The following is a 17,365-nucleotide window of genomic DNA, read 5'->3' on the forward strand; positions in this document are numbered from 1 at the left end:
ACCTAGCTCACAATGGAGCAACCTTACTGTTGCGCCAAAAGCCCACCCTCTAATAATAAAATATATTCACATTATTTCGAAAATATAATATAATTTATATTACATTCTCCATAAAAATACAACAATATTATTTGTTCCAAAGATGTAAAATCATTTATTATATAATTTTGATAACATCACCAATGATTTCCAATTATAATGGCTAATATATAAGTATGCATATTCAATGCACAGACACAATGAAAAATATTAGAAAATTTTCCGTAGAAGCATCTTAATGCACGACAAACTGCCTGAAATTACTGCAAATAGAGACCAATTGCAAATCAGCAATTAGCCAGTACACCTACATTATCATACAAAAATTATGAGTTCTACATTTAGTACCAATCAAATTATAATTAATTATTTAAAATTAACTATTAACATAATTTCATTGATAATAAAATGATTAACATTAAATAAAAAATTAAATGTACAAATTCCAAAATTATATATGTTTGTAGTAGTAACAACTTTTTAGAAAAAATATGCTTTTCCTTTTTTCTGTAGCTTTCTTCGTGATATTTTTGCCACTTTTATATCCTTTTCATTAGATGAATGCAATAAGTGGTGGTTAGTCACAAAATTTTCTCAAAAATAAAAAACACTTCAACTTATTCATGCAAATGTAAAAAAAAACCACAAGTTATCCTAATAAGAGAGTATTCATAAGGAAAAGGCATGGGTTTTAAATTCAAGTCTCTTGCTTGGTTATTGAATTTAACATTTTCATTCAATGAATAATGATCTAAGAAAATAAACTTGTTATTCTTTGTTATTAATAATGTTATAACCATCATACAGTTAATTATTTAATTCTAAAAATGTTATCAAAACAGGTTTGGATTAAAATAATGGTTGAAGTTTCTTTTGCATGCAATGCCTTCAGTAGAGAGGAGCCTTCCTAATTAAGGCTCGCATTAACACAAGGAACTAAAGCATTAATTAACTGTTTGATAGCCTTATATTTGTGTGCTCCTACTTGCTCCCATCTTTTCCAAGCGCTTGGGTTATATATTGTTGTGACTAACAGTAATCAATTAAAAAAGAAAGCCAAAAGAACAAAAAATATCAAAGGTCATGCCCCCCCATTAATTTCTTTCATAATTTTCTGGTGGATTTAAACATGGATTAATGTGAGATACAGATAAAGAAATAAGCTGCCTCTGCGAGGAAGCAGTACTTTATTGTGGATCAAGGTAGTATTACATAATTGATAAAAAGAAACACTCTATTAACATGACCCAAACCAAGTTCCTCCATAATGCGAGAAATTTGGCTAATTAAGCTTAAGAAATTCAGTAGGGCCATCATCTTCCCTAGAAGGAGCTTAGAGAATGTAAACAAAATGACCCAGCAACACGTACTACACACATCACGCAACAAATAGATATAACATAACTCGACAAAGTGCGAGAATCATCGATCTTCTTCTCTTTTTTAACGAGGAAAGAGATTTATCTCCTTCTCTTGCATACTTTGACAAACTCACATGGGAGTTGGCCCAAGTGAGTGAAGCAACTGTTCAGCATCTTTAATTCTCTTCCCTGCTTTGGGCTTCGGCAAATTTCCATCATGTTCAACTATCTTTTCCGTGTTCGGTGGATCTCCTCTACACCCATCCTTTTTCTCGCAAGGTCTATGGTAAGGCGCTGCTTCATGAGGACGACAATTCCCCTTATGTCCAACTCCACAATGAACTTCACCACCACCTTTTCCAATAGTGCCGTAACCAATATCTTCTGCATTATTTTCTTTCACCAAGCAAATGCTTGCGAGTAATGCCATCAATAACCATGCACGGACTGCAGCCATCTGAGAAAAATGTCATTTACGCATCTTAGCTTATGAGCAGGAAGAAAAAAGGATTATAAGAAATCTCATTCATTAAAATAAAAAAAGTGAACAATGTAGTCCTCTTGGATTAGTGGCCTTTGTAAAATGACTGGAGATGAGGGAATTTCAAAATAGGTGGAATGACTTTGATCATTATGGTCACGGATACAACTTGCTTTGATCTTAAGAGCCTTTTTTTCGGAAACTTTTCCAATGAAAATCTTTAATTAGCAAAATAGAAACCAAAGTACCGAGGCAGATTAGTATAACATTCATAGAAGTTGTGATAATATGTAATATTTACAAACATCATCTACGATCATTAGTGGTAAAAATTTATCCATTTCTATTAGAACGAGCAAGATATGATCATGATTGTAAGTATATTTAGCAAAAAGAGAAAGAGGAAGATATTTTTTACATAATTTCCATGTTATTCTTGCTGGGCTGATCATGAAATGCATGCAAGACCCATTTGTAATCTTCAACACCAAGAGGTACATAGCTTGTACTTCAATTGTGTTTACGAATATAAGCCTTGTTGTTTCTCATAATAGGAACATAATCATTTTCTAAAGATTGATAGGAGGAATTCCCACTACGATAATATATTTTACTTTACTTTCTGCTCATTGATATACTATTAGTCTATCTATTGTCAGACTAAAAACTACAACATAATATAGACATCAAATATGCCTTAAATAATGTTGGTTGACACACATGACTTACAGATATTGATATACTGTATAATGAATAATGAGCTTCAAATAAATACACATTGATGCACATATATAAATAGCTTTTAAGTAGTCATAAAACAAGGTAGCAAAATAAAGCGTTTCTTATTAAGAAAATATCTGATTTGGAAAATCAAAAGTGAAGTAGATTTTTTTGTGCAAAATTCCCTTGATTGTATGTGTTAGATGAAATATAAAATAACAAACTATATCTTTTCAATAGAATTGGACCGATGGTTGTCACCATCCCTATAGTACGTATTCTAAATGAGGTTTGGCATTGAAGACAAATGGCAGCGCTTCTATTGTAATATAAAACAAAAAAAAAAGAGAGAGAGAAGAGGTAAGGAAAGAAAAAGAGAAAGAAAGGATAGATGGATGAATGAATGAATGAATGAAAAAGGAGGTTAAAAGCATATATTCATTCATTCATTCATTCTTCTTAGAAGCTTAATATAGAAAATTTAGTACGCAATACCTTTCTCTTGCACTATCTTGCGGTATGACCAATAAGCAAACCAACTTGCTTTCATGCCATTCGCGACCGCTGTGTTATATACAATATAGGCAATGACATGAATAGCGGACACGCATGAACCACGGAGGGAGGATGGAGCCTGTGAATGTGAGGAAACATCGGAAGGGAGGATAGAGCTTGTGGATGAGAGAACATTCGGGGAGAGAGGGTAGAGGCTAAGTATGGGAGGAAAAGCTGGCCAAGAAGACCGCAAGAATAAGGAACCTAAACGGCCAACATCTTGTTGCCCTTAACATTTAGACTTGTTGTTTGGCCACAACCATAATCTTGCAACCATCTATTATTATAGCAAACAATAATCAATGCCATGCACTTATTTGCATATTTTTGATTTTCCCTTGTAGTCAGTTCGACCATGATTTAGATCGATTAGAGGATTACCTAAACATTTTTTAGCCTCAATCAAGATGATTTTGAAATCTAGCGAGTGATGAAAATGAGAAAAATGATTAAAATCAGCCGAGCATAGACAAGAATATACATATTTTCCAAGAGTGATCATTATTATTCTATTTACTTATTTATTTTTGAGATTAGAAGGCACTCTAGTCCAAGTTTGGGCCAAAAGAATATCTAGATCCCTACTCACCCAACCCAGCATCAGTCGAAACCCAGGCCACAAGCCACATCAAGCCAGAGACTCTTTAAAAAACACAATTTCAAACTACATTTTTTCTTTCGCTGGGGAGGGGGGGCGCGGGGGTGTATACTATGTTCTAGATATACTGCCATTTCGGAACTTGCAATGGAGATTAAGAAGTAATAATAATCATAATAACTAAATAAAATAAAAACAAGGACTATAAAAAATTAAATATTAAATATAAAAATAGTAAATATAAACTGAATGCATGAAATCGGTATCAGAGGATAGGTAGAGGGACATGGACTTGGTGGGTTAAAAAGTACTTCAAACTTCAAAATATTTAAAATGGAAACTAGCGAGAAGAACGGTTAGACTAGAGAGATAATGACTTCTGCAGTTACTAAGGAGAATGATAGAAAATAAAGCATATTTTTTAGGTATCTACTAAAAATATAATTGATAATATGATTCTTTTGAACAAAATTTCTTTGAAAAACCAAGTGCATCTTTTTCAGTAAATTTCTGACTGGCAAGAACCATCCGATATATTCTCTTTTATTTTATAAGGTAATATAAATAGAAATTGAAATATCCAGACTCGCATCTAATGGCTCTTTCTAATGAGAGGAAACTATCCAAACAAAAAGGGAAAATATAAAAAGAAAGGAAACTAAAAGGTGTTCCACCCTAGCATTGTGTGCTTCTCTCTCTTAAACGTTCCACAGCAGTCAGCAGCGGGTGCCCAACCCTCTCTCTCTCTCTCTCCCTCCCTCCTGGCTCGTCTGCCTCTATCCCTCAAAATCCCATCTCCTCCATCTCAAACTTACCACTTCATCTAATTCTCCAAATTCACCTTGTTAACATCTCCCTCCAGTTACTGTCTTGTTCAATCACCCGCGGCCATTTTTTGGATGCACAGAATGAAATGCCTTGGAAAATTCCAAACTCTAAACTTAAAGCCCCACTGGTATTCAACATTATATCAACATGCACAAGCTCGCAGGCACAGAGAGAGAGAGAGAGAGAGATTGAGATTTCAACCGCTCACGACCAATAGACTAAATAACATTCCATGGTACTGAATCAGAAATATGCTGAGGTGGAAAGATAAAGCTTCTCACTTCTACCATTGAGAAGAAGAGACGAGGCTAAACAGTTCACAGATGGAAACACATTTACAGAATGTGCGGAGAAGAATAAATGAATGAAAATAAATGTGTCCAAAACATTTTATGTATTCCTTCAAATGTATCTTCATCATATGAACCAGCAGTTGACAACTAAATGAAATGCAACTAATCTGAGTTAGAGTCATAAAAGTCACTCAGACACGGTGTCATAACCTCTGACTCCAATAATTGCACCATTCTGTGCATTGTAGGCCGCTCTTCTGGAGCTGAGGAAACACACTGAATGGCAATAGAGAGCAAAGCATCCAGGCTTTCAATCTGCACGCCATCGCAGTGTGGATCAATTATTTCTCTTTGACGGTCCTCAAGGACCAAGAAATTCAACTGCAGCAGAAATAGAAACAAAAAAAGACACCTCATAAAAGAAGAAGAAGAAGAAGAAAGAAAGAAAGAGAAAAAAAATATGACAGTATGAGAAAATCAAATCAGATATTTAAGAAATTATCTCCCCTTAAAATTGCATGCAGAAAGAATAAGTAATCGGAGAATTACCCATCCTAGAATATTCAAGTCTTTCTCAATGAATGATGAATCAGTGGGTCGTTTCCCACTCAAAACTTCCAGCACCAAGACTCCGAAGCTGTATACATCTATTTTTTCTGTTGCCCTACCACTTTGCATGTACTCTGTAAATTTGACCACAATCAGACAAGGCATAAGATAAAAGATACTGCATTTTCACACCATTCGAGCAAAGATGATTACTGGAAACACAACTTTCCATGTCTATATACAAATATAGCTGTGATTTTTGCCTAAGAACCCAGGTACATACATATTAGGTCTATGCCTAAGAACCTTGGTACATACATATTAGGTCTATTAACTGCATTCAGTCCCTGACATTATAGAAAGCAAAAAGTCCATAATAGCTTGTGATTTCAAAGAGAGCTCATCTACTCTTCTGGATATGCATATGCCTGCGAGGAACAAAATGATTTTAAAATTCGCAATTTGAATTATGAAAACCATTATAAATAAAAGAAAGTAGCATTTTGAAAGAACTGCATCCCTACAAACTAAATTCATTAGGCTACCTACCAGGAAACATGGGGACTGAGGATCAGTGGTGCAACAAATGTATGTATTTTATAACTAGAATTGTATTGTATGAAAAGCTTTTGTGCTAAGAGAGGAGGGAGGAGAAGCGTAAGTGATGACATGCGCTGCAATACTTGGGAACTAATGACATTTGAAAGGTGAAGCACCAGAAATCAAGTTATCAGCATTTGCATTGCAATACTTAGGATAAGAGCATACGGAACACTATATCTAGACAATGAAAGATAAATTATATCGTAATTTAGTTTGAAGACTTAATATGGAAATGAAGGAAATTAAAATCAACTATCAAGAAATAGCATCTGATATAACATGTGAATGCAATTATGACTAACATACATACAAAATGCATCGACATAAGACTAAGCAATTGCTTAATAATTACAGAAAAAAGTAGCATATATATACTAACATAGGTGCTGAGCATGAAACAAGGTTTGAAAACTTGGCTTTAGTTTCAGTTGTGGCAGAGCCTGCGAAGTTTCAGTGAGAGCAATTTCAGTGGGTTCCCGCTTGAGTTTCGGAGATTTGGCCAAAAAATAGGTAAAAATGCCAAAATAAGAAAAATAAAAGGGATCATGTATAACATAATTTAGAGGATATTATATTGTCTGAAATATTTGGGTTTATTGTCGTGGTGTTTACTATATGGTGGTCTGAAACTTTCAAGTATTATAAAATGTTTAAGAAACCAATAAAAATATTAGATAATTATTTAATTCAATATTTTGTTAACAATTACTGATCCAGACGGAGAGTGTTCCATGTTCAAATCTTGGGAGGTAAATACCAATCTAATGGGTATGCATAACATTCATGTTACTCTTGATCATTTTTGCTGAAACTTAACCACAGGTAGACCAAAAAAATTGCTTTGATGGTTTGAAGTGAAATATAAGAGGCCATATTTTGTTGAATCAGGAGGCCATGTGTCAAGCACACGTCTCTGCAGTGCTGGTCCCGAAGGTTGCATGGTAGTGATCCAAGGAATCATTATAAATAAAATTTGCTTCAAGTAAAATGGGATGGATCCTAGCAAACAAAATCAAAATTCCAGTACACGGAACCTAATTTTGCAAGCCATATGCAGACGAGCAAGAGAAATCCATACAAATATTAATGAAAAAATGGTGTCCATCGCACGAGGCTCCCACTATTGCAAGATTTCGGGTAGATCAAATGCACGCAGCCTTCTAGTTAAGTGTTTCATACCCATGACGCTAGGTCGCAATAGAGAAACCTTACCACTGTGCCAACGCCCGCTCTCTAATAACTAGACATCTTAACATTATTTTGGAAATATAATATCCATAAAAGCGCAACAATGTTATTTGGGTCAAAGATATAAAATTATTTATTACATAATTTTGGTAACATTACCCATGATTTCATATTATAATGGTTAATGTATAAACATGCATACTCAATGCACGCACAATGAAAAGGATTACAAAAAATTTTCACCGGAGCAACCTTACCGGTTGCACCTAGGCTCACCCTCCATACCAATATAAGTAACAAGGATGATATATTTTGTTAAGCAGGAGAACACAGTACTATTAAATAAACGAGTGGTACATGATGATTTTCAAGAATGGTGTGCTTTGAGTAGAGTTCTTTAGTCATTCGTGAGGCTTATCAGTCAAGACCAGCCAAGTCTTCCACCTGTTAACTCAAATATTCCCATGTACAGGATTGGTTGATGCAAGAAGAGCACAAAAGGAAGTGAAGGTCACAACCCAACATTAGTTATTGTAGCATTTAACTTAAGGGCCCCTCTTAATGGCTTGGTTTTTATGGGTCCCATTGATAGGTGAGCTGTACCCGAAGGTGTATGAAGGCTTGAACAGTCCAAGATGTACGATGTTTTGTCAATTCCCCTTTGTTTTCTTCTTCCAACTAGCAACATAATAAACCAAACATCAAATAGGTGTGTTTTAGTTGTGTTGGAGGAAGAGAAAACAAGGAAGGTGAGAGAGTGCTGCATGAAAAACTACTTAACTGGTACAGAAAATCATCGTTGCGATGATGCCCCTAGAAAAAAATTTAATTGCAAGCATGTAATCATATGAGCTCACAAACAGAGTAAAGCAAGTAGTTGAGCAATTAAATTCTAAAGTTTCCAAGAGATTAAAGCAAGTATTTCAATATTTAGGCCCTAGAGTTTCCAAGAGAATAGATGCAAGTTACATCTATATTTTCTGAAATCAATTTGATTTTATTGGATGCACAGTTTTCCCATACCTGGAGTAAGATAACCAAATGTTCCCGCAACTATTGTAGTGATATGAGATTCTTCATCCTCCAATAGTTTTGCGAGTCCAAAATCAGACACATGAGCCTCCAAATTTCCATCTAGTAATATGTTGCTTGATTTAATGTCACGATGTATGATTCTAGGTGAACAATCATGATGCAAGTATGCAAGGCCTTTTGCAGCTCCCATAATAATATTGAGACGCGCATCCCATTCCAATTGTTCAGATCTTTCTGCCCAATCAGCAAAGCAGATTCCACACCATTAATATACCTAGTATAACACATAAACACGTCCAAGGATATAGTACCACAATGACAGAACTTCTAACCGAGCTTGCTATATATGATCAAATGACAAAAATAATACATGACAAACACAGTCTAAACAACAGAGGACACAGGAGAGTCTGGCAAGGTTTTATCAGTCAAATCTGTAAATAAAAAAGACATTCAACAGAACAAGTTTCAGTGGCTATCAAAGGACTTAGGGCTGAAAATTTTGAAGTAGCATGCCTATGCCACCATACATTAAAGAATTTTTTATATAAGGATTTTTCTTTTAAGAAAAAAGCACAAATTTTCTGTCAAGACAATGAAAGGATACATATTTTTCTAAAATATCAGGTCTAAAACAATCACATAGGAAATAAAAATTCTGCATCAGTTCAGTTCTAATATTCAATACATTAAGATTGAATTACCTTAAAATGTCTCAATTTATCAACTCTGTATCAGCTGATACAGGGTTTGCACAGTCCATGTAAAGGTCCCCTAAAACAAATATGGATAAATAATAAATTCATTCCTCTTTCTTCCCTATTTCAACCCAATAGTTTCAAGCAAATTGCTTGGAAAAGTCTAGCTTGGAAGGGGTTTGCCCATAAAATTCCAGTATGAAGACCAACAAGGCATAGCCACCCAATTCCACACTAAATCTAAATACATTTGCAAGAAATTCATAGAAAGATCAAACAAAATATGTGGTTGCAGCATTAGACCCATGAAGAACCGAGGCTCATTGCCTTTCAATGCTCTTTGTCAAGGTTTTTTCCATGTCCAGAGAACCTTTGAGGGTTACTCTTCTAGTCGCATGAGATTAAGAGTGTGCACGAGCCAAGCTCAAAAAAAGCCAGGCATCGCTGCTTGACCTTGTAACGAAGTCAAGCTGAGTAAGAGCCAGCTCATTTATATTTGAGCAGAAATCAAGGTGTTCATAAACAGCTCATTTAAGGGATATTGCGAGAACCTAAGGTTTACTAAGAAATTCATATATATTTCGAGTTAACTTACAAAATTATATCACAATTTTATAGTTAGAAAATATACATTTTACATAAATTATGTTAGTCTTTAATAAAAAAGTACAAAGTTAGATTTTTATTTATAAATAATAATTAAAATAATATAGATTATGAAATAAGTATTCATTTTATTCATTTTTTTAGCTTACTAGTTGGATGGGATGTGCATTCATGTACATATTGCATTTTACAATAAATGAATCATAATCAATAACTACAATACTAAATCTTGTGAACTGAAGTTTGCATTCATAATGCTATAAAACAGACTTATTTGTAGATATATTAGGATGATACACATTCTATCTATATCTTGCCTATCTCATGATTATACTTTTTTCTTTTTCCAATTGAATGCTCCACAAGAAGGAAAAATGGATTAAAACAAGTGAGAAGACACAAGCATGCACTAGGATATGGATGTTCAAGGTTTTAAACCATAAAACATATACATATGTTAAGTTTTTTTTTTAATTGATTACTTTTATATATATATATATATATATGTCATTCTTAACAAGAAATCATAAGATTAAGAAAAGGGCATTGCACAAGGCTCCTTCCATTGAGAGATCTGTAGAGGACAAATATACGTTGCATTATCATCACATGCAAAGAAACTATTTTCCTATTTCAAACTTGTGATACCAAGCTCACAATGGAGCAACCTTACTGCTGCGCCAAAGCCCACCCTCTAATAATAAAATATATTCACATTATTTTGGAAATATAATATAATTTTATATTACATTCTCCATAAAAATACAACAATATTATTTGTTGCAAAGATGTAAAATCATTTATTATATAATTTTGATAACATCACCCATGATTTCCAATTATAATGGCTAATATATAAGTATGCATATTCAATGCACAAACACAATGAAAAAGATTAGAAAATTTTCAGTAGAAGCGAAGCATCTTAATGCACGACAAACTGCCTGAAATTACTGCAAACAGAGATCAATTGCAAATCAGCAATTAGCTAGTACACCTATATTATCATACAAAAATTATGAGTTCTACATTTAGTACAATCAAATTATAATTAATTATTTAAAATTAACTATTAACATAATTTCATTTGATAATAAAATGATTAACATTAAATAAAAAAATTAAATGTACAAATTCCAAAATTATATATGTTTGTGGTAGTAACAACTTTTTAGAAAAATATGCTTTTCCTTTTTTTCTGTAGCTTTCTTCATGATATTTTTGCCACTTTTATATCCTTTTCATTAGATGAATGCAATAAGTGGTGGTTAGTCACAAAATTTTCTCAAAAATAAAAAACCCTTCAACTTATTCATGACAAATGTAAAAAAAAACCACAAGCTATCCTAATAAAAGAGTATTCATAAGGAAAAGGCATGGGTTTTAAATTCAAGTCTCTTGCTTCGTTATTGAATTTAACATTTTCATTCAATGAATAATGATCTAAGAAAATAAACTTGTTATTTTTTGTTATTAATAATTTATAACCATCATACAATTAATTATTTAATTCTAAAATATTATCAAACAGGTTTGGATAAAATAACGGTTGAAGTTTCTGTTATATGGACAAATACAGTAAGGGTGGGTCCTTTGGGCATTATCAGTATTATGAAAAACCGGTATGGTCTCCCATGATGCTTACACCCATTTATTATGGCCTAAAGAGAGAGGGGATGGGTGAGGATAACAATCCCAGCTGGACCCAGAAGTCTAGCTAGAACAAAGAATCAAGAAGGCAATATTCCCTTCCCGATTTTATAATAGGCTATAGAATCAAGCTGAGGTGGAACAAACCAAGAATACCTCTAATTCAACTTATTTACAAATCAAGCAAGTTGTACTCAAGCTAAATTTTGTGCCAAAAAAAAAACGCTGGCCATGAAAAACACAAATTCAACCGCAAAAATGATTAGAAAAGTTAAACCCAGCATTCAAGATTATAAATCTTCCACACAATAACCATCAAATTCATGGTACACTGTACCATATCGAACTAGATATACTAGTATTCGATCCATATTCGATCCGATTTCGACCCTAATATCTTAGTCATGACCGGTAAACATTTGATTTTTTTCTTTAACCTCGTTTATATGGTGCTCCATTTATCAAGGAGGTTATTGTAACTAGAGTTGACATAAGAGTAGTTGAATGCAGTTTACACGAGGGATGGCAGTGTATTCACCCAAACCTCATCCCGTCAATGATGCATCAAAAGTAGCATAGATTTTGTCAACAAGTTTCCAGTTGGAAATTCAAATTCATGGAAGTCAACGAGGGACAAGTAGATCAGTTTCTTTTGCATGCATGCCTTCAGTAGAGAGAAGCCTTCCTAATTAAGCTCGCATTAACACAAGGAACTAAAGCATTAATTAACTGTTTGATAGCCTTATATTTGTGTGCTCCCACTTGCTCCCACCTTTTCAAGCGCTTGGGTTATATTTGTTGTGACTACAAAATCAATTAAAAAGAAAGCAAAAGAACAAAAAATATCAAAGGTCATGCCCCCCCATTAATTTCTTGCATAATTTGCTGGTGGTTTTAAAACATGGATTAATGTGAGATACAGATAAAGAAATAAGCTGCCTCTGCGAGGAAGCAGTACTTTATTGTGGATCAAGGTAGTATTACATAATTGATAAAAAGGAAACACTCTATTAACATGACACAAACCAAGTTCCTCCATAATGCGAAGAAATTTGGCTAATTAAGCTTAAGAAATTCAGTAGGGCCATCATCTTCCCTAGAAGGTAGCTTAGAGAATGTAAACAAAATGACCCAGCAACACGTACTACACACATCACGCAACAAATAGATATAACATAACTCGACAAAGTGCGAGAATTCATCGATCTTCTTCTCTTCTTTTAACGAGGAAAGAGATTTTATCTCCTTCTCTTGCATACTTTGACAAACTCACATGGGAGTTGGCCCAAGTGAGTGAAGCAATTGTTCAGCATCTTTAATTCTCTTCCCTGCTTTGGGCTTCGGCAAATTTCCATCATGTTCAACTATCTTTTTCGTGTTCGGTGGATCTCCTCTACACCCATCCTTTTTCTCGCAAGGTCTATGGTAAGGCGCTGCTTCATGAGGACGACAATTCCCCTTATGTCCAACTCCACAATGAACTTCACCACCACCTTTTCCAATAGTGCCGTAACCAATATCTTCTGCATTATTTTCTTTCACCAAGCAAATGCTTGCGAGTAATGCCATCAATAACCATGCACGGACTGCAGCCATCTGAGAAAAATGTCATTTACGCATCTTAGCTTATGAGCAGGAAGAAAAAAGGATTATAAGAAATCTCATTCATTAAAATAAAAAAGTTGAACAATGTAGTCCTCTTGGATTAGTGGCCTTTGTAAGAATGATTGGAGATGAGGGAATTTCAAAATAGGTGGAATGACTTTGATCATTATGGTCACGGATACAACTTGCTTTGATCTTAAGAGCCTTTTTTTCGAAACTTTTCCAATGAAAATCTTTAATTAGCAAAATAGAAACTCAAGTACCGAGGCATGATTAGTATAACATTCATAGAAAGTTGTGATAATATGTAATATTTACAACATCATCTACGATCATTAGTGGTAAAAATTTTTCCATTTTCTATTAGAACGAGCAAGATATGGATCATGATTGTAAGTATATTTAGCAAAAAGAGAAAGAGGAAGATATTTTTTACATAATTTTCCATGTTATTTCTTGCTGGCTGATCATGAAATGCATGCAAGACCCATTTGTAATCTTCAACACCAAGAGGTACATAGCTTGTACTTCAATTGTGTTTACAGAATATAAGCCTTGTTGTTTCTCATAATAGGAACATAATCATTTCTAAAGATTGATAGGAGGAATTCCACACAGATAATATATTTTACTTTACTTTCTGCTCATTGATATACTATTAGTCTATCTATTGTCAGACTAAAAACTACAACATAATATAGACATCAAATATGCCTTAAATAATGTTGGTTGAACACATGACTTACAGATATTGATATATCTGTATAATGAATAATGAGCTTCAAATAAATACACATTGATGCACATATATAAATAGCTTTTAAGTAGTCATAAAACAAGGTATGCAAAAATAAAGCGTTTCTTATTAAGAAAATATCTTGATTTTGGAAAATCAAAAGTGAAGTAGATTTTTTTTGCAAAATTCCCTTGATTGTATGTGTTAGATGAAATATAAAATAACAAACTATATCTTTTCAATAGAATTGGACCGATGGTTGTCACCATCCCTATAGTACGTATTCTAAAATGAGGTTTGGCATTTGAAGACAAATGGCAGCGCTTCTATTGTAATATAAAACAAAAAAAAAGAGAGAGAGAAGAGGTAAGGAAAGAAAAAGAGAAAGAAAGGATAGATGGATGAATGAATGAATGAATGAAAAAGGAGTTAAAAGCATATATTCATTCATTCATTCATTCTTCTTAGAAGCTTAATATAGAAAATTTAGTACGCAATACCTTTTCTTTTGCACTATCTTGCGGATGACCTATAAGCAACCAACTTGCTTTCATGCCATTCGCGACCGCTGTGTTATATACAATATAGGCAATGACATGAATAGCGGACACGCATGAACCACGGAGGGAGGATGGAGCCTGTGAATGTGAGGAAACATCGGGAAGGGAGGATAGAGCTTGTGGATGAGAGAAACATTCGGGGAGAGAGGGTAGAGCCTAAGTATGGGAGGAAAAGCTGGGCCAAGAAGACCGCAAGGAATAAGGAACCTAAACGGCCAACATCTTGTTGCCTTAACCATTTAGACTTGTTGTCTAGCCACAACATAATCTTGCAACCATCTATTATTATAGCAACAATAATCAATGCCATGCACTTATTTGCATATTTTTGATTTTCCCTTGTAGTCAGTCGACCATGATTTAGATCGATTAGAGGATTACCTAAACATTTTTTAGCCTCAATCAAGATGATTTTGAAATCTAGCGAGTGATGAAAATGAGAAAAATGATTAAAATCAGCCGAGCATAGACAAGAATATACATATTTTCCAAGAGTGATCATTATTATTTCTATTTACTTATTTATTTTTGAGATTGGAAGGCACTCTAAGTCCAAGTTTGTGCCAAAAGAATATCTAGATCCCTACTCACCCAACCTAGCATCAGTCGAAACCCAGGCCACAAGCCACATCAAGCCAGAGACTCTTTAAAAAACACAATTTCAAACTACATTTTTTCTTTCGCTGGGAAGGGGGGGGGGGCGCGGGGGTGTATACTATGTTCTAGATATACTGCCATTTCGGAACTTGCAATGGATATTAAGAAGTAATAATAATCATAATAAATAAATAAAATAAAAACAAGGACTATAAAAAATTAAATATTAAATATAAAAATAGTAAATATAAACTGAATGCATGAAATCGATATCAGAGGATAGGTAGAGGGACATGGACTTGGTGGGTTAAAAAGTACTTCAAACTTCAAAATATTTTAAAATGAAAACTAGCGAGAAGAACAGTTAGACTAGAGAGATAATGACTTCTGCAGTTACTAAGGAGAATGATAGAAAATAAAGCATATTTTTTAGGTATCTACTAAAAATATAATTGATAATATGATTCTTTTGAACAAAATTTCTTTGAAAAACCAAGTGCATCTTTTTCAGTAAATTTCTGACAGGCAAGAACCATCCGATATATTCTCTTTTATTGTATAAGGTAATATAAATAGAAATTGAAATATCCAGACTCGCATCTAATGGCTCTTTCTAATGAGAGGAAACTATCCCAACAAAAAGGGAAAATATAAAAAGAAAGGAAACTAAAAGGTGCTCCACCCTAGCATTGTGTGCTTCTCTCTCTTAAACGTTCCACAGCAGTCAGCAGCGGGTGCCCAACCCTCTCTCTCTCTCTCCCTCCCTCCTGGCTCGTCTGCCTCTATCCCTCAAAATCCCATCTCCTCCATCTCAAACTTACCACTTCATCTAATTCTCCAAATTCACCTTGTTAACATCTCCCTCCAGTTACTGTCTTGTTCAATCACCCGCGGCCATTTTTTGGATGCACAGAATGAAATGCCTTGGAAAATTCCAAACTCTAAACTTAAAGCCCCACTGGTATTCAACATTATATCAACATGCACAAGCTCGCAGGCACAGAGAGAGAGAGAGAGAGATTGAGATTTCAACCGCTCACGACCAATAGACTAAATAACATTCCATGGTACTGAATCAGAAATATGCTGAGGTGGAAAGATAAAGCTTCTCACTTCTACCATTGAGAAGAAGAGACGAGGTTAAACAGTTCATAGATGGAAACACATTTACAGAATGTGCGGAGAAGAATAAATGAATGAAAATAAATGTGTCCAAAACATTTTATGTATTCCTTCAAATGTATCTTCATCATATGAACCAGCAGTTGACAACTAAATGAAATGCAACTAATCTGAGTTAGAGTCATAAAAGTCACTCAGACACGGTGTCATAACCTCTGACTCCAATAATTGCACCATTCTGTGCATTGTAGGCCGCTCTTCTGGAGCTGAGGAAACACACTGAATGGCAACAGAGAGCAAAGCATCCAGGCTTTCAATCTGCACGCCATCGCAGTGTGGATCAATTATTTCTCTTTGACGGTCCTCAAGGACCAAGAAATTCAACTGCAGCAGAAATAGAAACAAAGAAAGACACCTCATAAAAGAAGAAGAAGAAGAAGAAGGAAAGAAAGAGAAAAAAAATATGACAATATGAGAAAATCAAATCAGATATTTAAGAAATTATCTCCCCTTAAAATTGCATGCAGAAAGAATAAGTAATCAGAGAATTACCCATCCTAGAATATTCAAGTCTTTCTCAATGAATGATGAATCAGTGGGTCGTTTCCCACTCAAAACTTCCAGCACCAAGACTCCGAAGCTGTATACATCTATTTTTTCTGTTGCCCTACCACTTTGCATGTACTCTATAAATTTGACCACAATCAGACAAGGCATAAGATAAAAGATACTGCATTTTCACACCATTCGAGCAAAGATGATTACTGGAAACACAACTTTCCATGTCTATATACAAATATAGCTGTGATTTTTGCCTAAGAACCCAGGTACATACATATTAGGTCTATGCCTAAGAACCTTGGTACATACATATTAGGTCTATTAACTGCATTCAGTCCCTGACATTATAGAAAGCAAAAAGTCCATAATAGCTTGTGATTTCAAAGAGAGCTCATCTACTCTACTGGATATGCATATGCCTGCGAGGAACAAAATGATTTTAAAATTCGCAATTTGAATTATGAAAACCATTATAAATAAAAGAAAGTAGCATTTCGAAAGAACTGCATCCCTACAAACTAAATTCATTAGGCTACCTACCAGGAAACATGGGGACTGAGGATCAGTGGTGCAACAAATGTATGTATTTTATAACTAGAATTGTATTGTATGAAAAGCTTTTGTGCTAAGAGAGGAGGGAGGAGAAGCGTAAGTGATGACATGCGCTGCAATACTTGGGAACTAATGACATTTGAAAGGTGAAGCACCAGAAATCAAGTTATCAGCATTTGCATTGCAATACTTAGGATAAGAGCATACGGAACACTATATCTAGACAATGAAAGATAAATTATATCGTAATTTAGTTTGAAGACCTAATATGGAAATGAAGGAAATTAAAATCAACTATCAAGAAATAGCATCTGATATAACATGTGAATGCAATTATGACTAACATACATACAAAATGCATCGACATAAGACTAAGCAATTGCTTAATAATTACAGAAAAAAGTAGCATATATATACTAACATAGGTG

The 17,365-nt window shown here is 34.2% G+C and overlaps 2 protein-coding genes and 1 pseudogene across 4 annotated transcripts; all 3 read right to left on the minus strand.

Annotated features, from left to right (window-relative positions):
* Positions 1-1,190: 1,190 nt before the first annotated feature.
* On the minus strand, positions 1,191-5,724 carry LOC120109941 (LRR receptor-like serine/threonine-protein kinase FEI 1). 3 transcript variants are annotated; one of them, XM_039123776.1, is made up of 2 exons: positions 5,425-5,724; positions 1,191-1,857 (listed from the first exon to the last, which is right to left on the minus strand). In XM_039123776.1, exons 1-2 carry the CDS (start codon positions 5,587-5,589, stop codon positions 1,531-1,533), a joined length of 492 nt encoding a protein of 163 aa, XP_038979704.1. In that variant the 5' UTR covers positions 5,590-5,724; the 3' UTR covers positions 1,191-1,530. The 3 variants fall into 3 exon arrangements, 2 of the variants coding, with proteins under 2 accessions (XP_038979704.1, XP_038979705.1); XR_005510752.1 differs by lacking the exon at positions 5,425-5,724 and adding an exon at positions 3,097-3,135 and having other exon boundaries at positions 1,636-1,857; XM_039123777.1 differs by lacking the exon at positions 1,191-1,857 and adding an exon at positions 4,920-5,256.
* Positions 5,725-12,127: 6,403 nt separating this feature from the next.
* On the minus strand, positions 12,128-14,112 carry LOC120109942. Its single transcript, XM_039123778.1, has 2 exons — positions 14,046-14,112; positions 12,128-12,800 (listed from the first exon to the last, which is right to left on the minus strand). Exons 1-2 carry the CDS (start codon positions 14,097-14,099, stop codon positions 12,474-12,476), a joined length of 381 nt encoding a protein of 126 aa, XP_038979706.1. The 5' UTR covers positions 14,100-14,112; the 3' UTR covers positions 12,128-12,473.
* A 1,759-nt stretch (positions 14,113-15,871) lies between these two features.
* Positions 15,872-17,365, minus strand: part of LOC103718973 — a 45,258-nt pseudogene continuing 43,764 nt past the window's right edge.

The sequence above is a fragment of the Phoenix dactylifera genome, chromosome 2 (assembly GCF_009389715.1).
Source record: "Phoenix dactylifera cultivar Barhee BC4 chromosome 2, palm_55x_up_171113_PBpolish2nd_filt_p, whole genome shotgun sequence".
NCBI classification, from domain to species: domain Eukaryota; kingdom Viridiplantae; phylum Streptophyta; class Magnoliopsida; order Arecales; family Arecaceae; genus Phoenix; species Phoenix dactylifera.

Excerpts from the sequence above, each read along its gene's own strand:
- LOC120109941 (XM_039123776.1), bottom strand. The coding sequence starts at position 5,589 with ATGCCTTGTCTGATTGTGGTCAAATTTACAGAGTACATGCAAAGTGGT. Across the intron at positions 1,858-5,424 it reads ACTTGAATATTCTAGGATGG|ATGGCTGCAGTCCGTGCATG; the intron begins GTAATTCTCCGA and ends CATTTTTCTCAG.
- LOC120109942 (XM_039123778.1), bottom strand. The coding sequence starts at position 14,099 with ATGAAAGCAAGTTGGTTGCTTATAGGTCATCCGCAAGATAGTGCAAAA. Across the intron at positions 12,801-14,045 it reads AAGATAGTGCAAAAGAAAAG|ATGGCTGCAGTCCGTGCATG; the intron begins GTATTGCGTACT and ends CATTTTTCTCAG.